This window comes from Myotis davidii, unplaced genomic scaffold, assembly GCF_000327345.1.
Source record: "Myotis davidii unplaced genomic scaffold, ASM32734v1 scaffold86, whole genome shotgun sequence".
In the NCBI taxonomy this organism is placed as follows: Eukaryota; Metazoa; Chordata; class Mammalia; order Chiroptera; family Vespertilionidae; genus Myotis; species Myotis davidii.
In genome coordinates this window covers 2,651,158-2,659,112 of record NW_006298058.1, presented here as the reverse complement: position 1 = coordinate 2,659,112, position 7,955 = coordinate 2,651,158, and the positions used below count along the sequence as shown (strand labels likewise).

General features: G+C 39.5%; 1 protein-coding gene across 1 annotated transcript in view; it reads right to left on the bottom strand.

Moving 5' to 3' along the window:
• Positions 1-7,955, bottom strand: part of MYO3A (myosin IIIA) — a 212,238-nt gene that overhangs the window by 94,707 nt on the left and 109,576 nt on the right. Inside the window, exon 16 of the mRNA XM_006773822.2 lies at positions 4,279-4,405. Within this exon, the coding sequence (XP_006773885.1) occupies positions 4,279-4,405 (127 nt within the window). The remainder of the gene's footprint in view (positions 1-4,278; positions 4,406-7,955) is intronic.

The window sequence follows — 7,955 nt, the reverse complement described above, 5'->3', positions numbered from 1 at the left end:
GTGTCCCGGTAGCGGCTGCAAGCGCCTCTGAGGGAAAGCAGCCCCCAAGATCGCCCGCTGCCAGACCGTCCAGTTTCTCCCCGCTTGAGTTCTGGGTCCCCAGAGACTTCCCGGAACCGGAGTTCAGAGCCGTCGGGAGCTTGTGACTCCCGCCGGATTCAAAAGGACAGCCGCGTCCTCGGGTGCCAGCCCGTTTCCGCACGCGCGCGCAAGCCCAGCGAGAGCCCCGTACCTCTGCGCTTCTCTCCTGCAGCTTCTGCGGGTCTCAGTGTGCCTTTCCTTCCTTATAGTTGTAGAGTTTACAGTCAGCCAGGCTTCCTGTGGTTCTGGATGAAGTCCGTATTGTTTCTCTGAGGTATTAATCAATTGTTGTGAGCGGCATTAATTTCCCAGTGTTTATCTCTGCCGCCATCTTAGTTTCTCAAATACTTTGCTCTTTTTCATATTTTTATTATTGATTTGTGGCTCTATTTTGTAAACTGCCTTTTTTCATTGATATGATCATCTTTTCCTAATTAATTTATGAGAGCACCTTACAGCATAAAGAGAATGTTTTGATACATATTGCAAATATTTTCCTTTGATTTTCATTTGTTTTTTTATATGAAAGTTTTTAATTTTTTATGTAGTCAAATATCCATTTTAAAAAATATATTTTTTTGTTTTTTTTGCAAATAAAGTCCTTCAATTATCTCAGGATTATATAAATACATTTTGTCTTGTGCTTTTATACCTTTTTTTTTTGCATTTAGATTGATACACATTTGGCATTCATTTTGGTACATGGCTTATGAGAAGGATTCAAATCCCCTCTCCCCCAAATGGTTAGTCAGTTGGTGGTCCCTGCAACATTATTAGTGGTTTGTAATGCCATTTCTGGCAATTTTACTTGGATTTCTGAACACTGTCTCCCATTGATTGGTGTATCTATTTACATCCCATGTTATAAATTGGATATATATTCATTGGATATCCATTTCACGCCAGGCATTATACTGCTAAGTTTAATACCTTGTAAAACAAAGTTCTAGTCTTGATGGTCTTCATACAGGAGATATGGGAAGCTAATCAAGAAACGTAAGAGAGGATATAAGGGAGGAGGAAAGGAAAGGAGAGGAGGCGAGATAAGATCAGGAGAAGTGGGGAAGGGGGAGGGGAGATCCAGGAATAGGGTGAGGAAGAGGGAGATTGAGAGAGCCCACCTATAGATTCATTAAGTAGTTTCAGAATAAGGTGTGGAAAATAAAACTGGAAAAGTTAAAGAACTAATGCAGAATGAGCAATTGGAAGGTCACTGGGTGAGAGGTGATATTGTCTTGGATGACAAGGATGATGACAGAGATAAAGAGAAGTGGTCATTTTTTATATATATATGCCTAAGTGACCGTTATGACCAGTCAACCAAATGACCGGTCGCCAGGACACACACTGACCACCAGGGGGCAGACGCTCAATGCAGGAGCTGCACCCTGGTGGTCAGTGCACTCCCACAGCCAACCTCCCGTGGCTGGCCAACCTCCCGTGGTCCCCGGCCAGGCCGAGGAACCCCACCCATGCATGAATTCGTGCACCAGGCCTCTAACATTTAATGAAAAGAATGAATAGAACTGGTGCCTAATTGAAGCAATGCACTTGTAAAATAACCTGGAAACATGGCCTTGATTTAAAGATAATCCCTTATAATTTTAATTATAAATAATTTGAATGTAAATTAGTAAAATTTCTATTTTCCATGAGTGGCTAGTCCAGAAAGTAATTAATTTTAACTATATTTGTATTAATTTTAACCTTTCATACCTAAATGACTCTCCTAATATAAAGAAATAGGTTTTCAATCATCAATATCATTTTTTAGTTTGTTTCTAAGTATAATCATAGCAACAAAAACCTCTATTGCAACTCATTCTGTTGGCTTCTGACAACTCTTCTAATTATGATCAGATAGTGAGATTTTGATCCTATCACCGGAGTTTTCTGGTTGTTACACTTCTGATAATGTCTTGGGTGCCAATTAAGTTTATCAGAACAGCTTTTTAGTTTGATGTAGTCTCATTTGTTTATTTTTTCCTTTGTTTCTCTTATTCTAGGAGCTGTGTATATGAAAATTCTGCTGCGTGAGATGTCTAAGATTTTGCCTCTGCTTTTGTCTAAGATTTTTATGGTTTCATGAAAGAAATCATCCTCAAAATGCAAAGGGAACCCACTGTATAGGAAAACATATTTGCCAATTGGATAAGAGTTAATTTTCAAAATATATATGAAGAACTCATACAACACAACAAAAGGAAGACAAACAATCCAATTAAAAAATGGGCAGCCTTGGCTGGTGTATCTCAGTGGTTAGGGTCATAGAGAAGGGTCACACACAGAAGGGTCACAGGTTTGATTCCTGGTCTTGCCTGGGTTTGACCCTCAGTCTGGGTTGGGGGCAATGCAGGAGGCAACCAATCTATGTGTTTCTCTCACATAGATGTTTCTCTCTGTCTCTCTCTTCCCCTCTCTTTTTTCTCCCTCCCTTCTAGTCTCCAAAAAACAAAACAAAACAAACAAGCAAACAAAAAAATCAATGGGGAAAAAAGTGGGCAAAGGACCTAAATAGACACTTCTCCAAAGACGACATACAGACATCCAAGAGACATATGAAAAAGTGCTCAAAGTCACTAATCATCTGAGAGATGCATATTAAAATGACAATGAGGTATCACCTCACACCTGCCAGATTGGCAACCATCAATCAATCAACAGACAGCAAGTGCTTTGTCAAGGTTGTGGAGAAAAGGGAATGCTAGTACACTTCTGGCATGAATGCAGACTGGTGCAGCTACTATGGAAAACAGTATGGAATTTTCTTAAAAAATCAAAAAAATCAAACTGCTATTTGACTCAGTGATTCCACTTCTAGGAATATATCCTATGAACCCTGAAACACCAACCTTAAATAATATATACACCCTTATGCTCATAGCAGCACAGTTTACAATAGCTAAGATCTGGAAACAGCCCAAGTTCCCATCAGTAGATGAGTGGATAAAAAAGCTGTGGGACATTTACACAATGAAATACTATGCAGCTGTAAAAAAGAAGGATCTCTGACCCTTTGAAACAGCATGTAGGGACCTGGAGAATATTATGGTAAGCAAAGTAAGCCAGTCAGAGAAAGACACTCTCACTTGTATGTAGAATCTAATGAACAAAATGGGCCCAAAGGCATGGAAGCATGGCCAGACTGACAGATCTCAGAGGGGCAGGCAGAGAATAACCAAAAACTTATATGCATATATGCATAACCCATAGACACAGACAACAGTGTGGTGAAGGCCTGGGATGGGGAGGGAACCGAGTGGAGGGGGACAATGGGGGACATTTGTAATACCCTTCAACAGTAAAGATAAATTAAAAAAAATATCAGAACAGGTTCCTAGGTACATGTCAACCTCAGACATTTGTTCTGCTGTATTACCAACCTGGTTCCTGAGACACAGTGAGATGGAGATGATGGAGATGTAGGGACAGGTCCAGACCAGGATGGTTGGGCATTTGGTCTCTCAAATTACCCTAAAACATCTCATTTGATTCAAGAGTATGTATAAGCCAGAAAAATGTATAAATAAAATTTATATAATGATTTCCAATATTATGAATGAAACTTATAACAAACCTGGTACTATGGGGGCATACACTGATAATAAAAAATAGGTGTAATCAAAATAAAAAAGCTATGTCATTGGATGATATCAGTGGGGAGCCTTAAATTATTGGCATTAAACATCAAACTCTGCAAGTAAGAGAAAAACTGATTTGAAGAAAATACCAGGATGTACTTTACTTATGTAGAAAATGACTGCAAATGTAATCAACCCAGGATGAATATGTGAACAAAGTCTATGCAGTATGAAAATAAATATACGTCTTTATTACTTACAAAATGGTACAGATGCTAAATTTATAACAAAACAACTTTAATTCTTTTTAGATCAGTTAACTAAATTTTAATTAAATTTCCTGTGTTTTTCACTGAAATTAAATAGCTCCTAAAATAGGCATGAAAGCATAGTATTTAGAAATGTTTTCTCCAGTAATCAGTGAATTTGGAGACATGAAGATTTGTTTCAAATAGTGGACTTCAAAAACTTCCCACTACATACAAATGGAATCTGAGTATTATTTTTAAAGATTCCATAAAAGTACAATTGCTTGAAATTATCCTTATATGACATTCACAATATGTTAGACTTTTTTTTAAGAATTCAGTTTAGAATGGAAGATAATAGAACTCACAATTCTCCAGAGCAGCAAGATTGGAAATGTGGCTCTTGTCCACCTGGTGTTCAGTTGCCACTGAGGAAAATTCAATGTTCCCAACATTCAAGATGGCAGCAAGTATACTGTATACACTTCCAAGTTGCTGAAACACACCACACAAATGTTAGCATCACTACACCCTGGAATATGGCAAGTGACTATGGGTGGGGAAAAACTGGGGAGAACCCTTAGGCTTCAGAATAAGAGGGTCATCCTGTAGACCACAATGTCAGACCCAACTGGCATGGATCCAAGGATGCCCTCTTCTTTCATTCATTTTAGCGGTGAGCATGGTATCTTTTTCTCAGTGAATGCTTAAAATATTTTATGAATGTAAATGTAAATGAGGAGCTCAACTCAGAGCAAGTAGAAACAGCTAAATCATTAGGCCACAGAGAAATCTATCCATGCAAAACTTAACTTTTGACATTAATATGGTCATTTCCATATATGTTCCTTTTCCTTGAGTCCATCTTAAAAGTGAGGTTGTATGTGTGGATATAGTTAAGGAAGAAAATTCAAAAGAGCCCAGTACCAAAATCAAAGAGTATATGTGGTTGAAGAATAGGTAGGAGTTCAACAATAAAGATTTTTTAAAAAAATAAAACAAATACCCGAAAAGGTAAAATAAATAAATAAAAATAAATAAAGAAAAACATATGATCCTTTCAAAAAGAAGAAGAAGAAAAAGAAGAAGAAGAAGAAGAAGAAGAAGAAGAAGAAGGAGGAGGAGGAGGAAGGGGAGCACAGGGTGCCTATGGGGAGCTGCAGTTCAGCAACAGACCACAGGAAAAATCAATATAGAGAACTATACCCAGCACATCTCCGGGGGCCACATGGGCAGAGGAGGGGGGCGGGGAGAGCGGGAGAGAGGAGGAGAAGAAGAAGAAGAAGAAGGAGGAGGTCCTGAAGGCATTTTGTCAAGAAGTCTATGGCAATTCTAGGTGTCATTCCAACTATGTTCATGCTGCAGTGAGGAACATGAAAGAGAGAAAATCCTTTATTATTATTATTTTTGCTGCATTTATTTTAGCCCAGCTCCTACACTCAACAAAAAATAATTATCTCATCCACTCCAACATTCCAAGTCAAGATAAAAGCTGGATATGAAAAATATCTTCAGGAATATTTATTCATTCATATATAACATATATGTTCAATGAATATATAAATATATTTGTTGAATGAATCCTCACCAGCATTTGGTGTCAGTGTTTTAGAGTTTGGCCATTCTAATAGGTGTGTTGTGGTATCTCATTGTTGTTATAGTCATTTCTGCTGCTGGACTTAAAGATCCTGAAGATGAGGATCTATGTCTGGTCCTCAGATTCTATTTAATCTCTGGCTTACTGTCTTCCACATAGTCAGCAATGGCTCAGGGTTTGTGTAATCAAAGAGTAAGTGTGCTTCTTATGGCAGACTAGAGGCCCAGTGCACGACATTTGTACACTGGGGGGGGGGTGTCCCTCAGACTGTTGGCTTAGGCCCACACTCCTGGGGGAAGAGGGACTAAGCTGGCAGTTGGACATCCCCCAAGGGGTCCTTAGCGCTAAGAAGCAGGGAACTCGGCTTCTGGCTGAGTGGTGCTCCCCCTGTGGGAGCACACTGACCACCAGAGGGCAGCTCCTGCATTGAGCATCTGCCCCCTGGTGGTCAGTGCACATCATAGCAACCATTCGTTCCACTGTTCAGTTGATTTGCATATTAGGGTTTTATTATATAGGATAATCAATGTCACTGTGGGGGAAAAGCCAGGGAAAGTAGGATGAATATATCTTCTTGTGGTTCTTTATAAACTATAGGCTGTATCTGATTTATAAAACATAATATTCCAGAAGTTTCTTTGTTAAGTGACTTTGAGACATGGAGCATGATGCTGTAAGACAAAGCACCTTCCTTCCTGATGGCTGTATCGGCCTCAGTGTGTGACCTGCTCAGAAGGAGAAAGGAACATGTCCATAACAGAGCATACCACACTCACAATCTAACTGAAATAAAAGGTAAAAAATAACACTATCAAATTATATTAAAAATAAACTAAAAATAATTTGATGAACAAGAATAGGTCCAGAGACAAGCGGTAGGGGAGGAGGGGGTTAGAGAGCAACCAAAGGACTTGTATACATGCATATCAGCATAACCAATGGACATAGACACTGGGGCAGTGGGGGCATGCCCAGGGTGGGAATGGCTGGGGGATGGGGGGAGGTCAATTGGGGAAAAAGGAGACATATGTAAAACTTTAGACAATCAAAAAAGTAAAATAAATTTAAAAAAACTAAAAATACATTCTCGAACAAAATGATATAAAATTCATGAGTAATAATTATTTCTGAGCTTGACACTATCCAATCTGTCTTCCACACAGCTGTCACAGTGATTCTCCCAGCAGGCAAATCAGATCATCTTAAGTCCCTAATTAACATCCTTGAACGGCCCCTTTCCCTTAAAGATAAATTTCCAACTCCTTCCAAGGCATAAAAACAAGAAGGTCCTGCATCTTCCGGTGCTTCTGCACCTTCATTTCCAGCTACTTTTCTTTCACACATTTTTCAGCCAGGAAAACTCCTTTAGGTCCCCAAATTCCACATTATTTTCATACTTTAGTTCCAGTTCACATTATTCTTGCCCCCATTATTTTTTAAATTTTATTTTTCAGTTACAGTTTATATTTAATATTATTTTGTTTTCATTTCCAGTGTACAGCATGGTGGTTAGACAATCCTATACTTTAAAAATTGTCCCCCCCCTCCACCCAATAATTGTTGTACCCACCTGGCACCATACATAATTATTATAACTTTATTGACTATATTCCCTATGCTGTATTTTATATCCCCATGACTATTTTTTAACTGCCAATTTGTACTTATTTTCTTAAAAATATATATTTTATTGATTTCAGAGAGGAAGGGAGAGGAAGAGATAGAAACATCAATGATCAATCGGCTGCCTCCTGCATGCCCCCCACTGGGGACCGAACCCGCCACCTGGGCATGTGCCCTTGACCAGAATTGAACCTGGGACCCCTCAGTCCGCAGGCCGATGTTCCATCCACTGAACCAAACCAGCCAGGGCCCAATTTGTACTTCTTAATCCCTTCACCTTTGTCACTCAGTCCTCCAGACCCCCTACTCCTCTGGCAACCATCAGTCTATTCTCTGCATCTATGGATCTGTATCAATTTTATTTTTTTCTTTAGATTCCAAATATAAATGAAATTGTTTTCCTCTGACTTATTTCATTTAGCATAATACCCTCTAGGTCCATTCATACTGTCACAAATGGTAAGATTTTATTATTTATTAGGGCCAAGTGATATTCCATTGTATATATGTACTACATTTTCTTTATCCACTCATCTAATGATAGACACTTAGGTTGCTTCCATATCTTGGCTATCTCTACTAATAAAAGGGTAATATGCTAACTAGACCAGATCAACCGGACATCTTCCGATGTCTGACTTCCTTCCGTACAAAGCCATAGTGGTGGGGGCCGAGGCAGAGGCGGTTAGGGGTGATCAGGCCATCAGGGGAGCAAGCAGTTAGGGGCAATCAGGCTGCAGGGGAGAAAACAGTTAGGGGCGATCAGGCTGGCAGGGGAGCAAGCAGTTAGGAGCGAGATCATGCCGGCGTGGGGGAGCAAGCAGG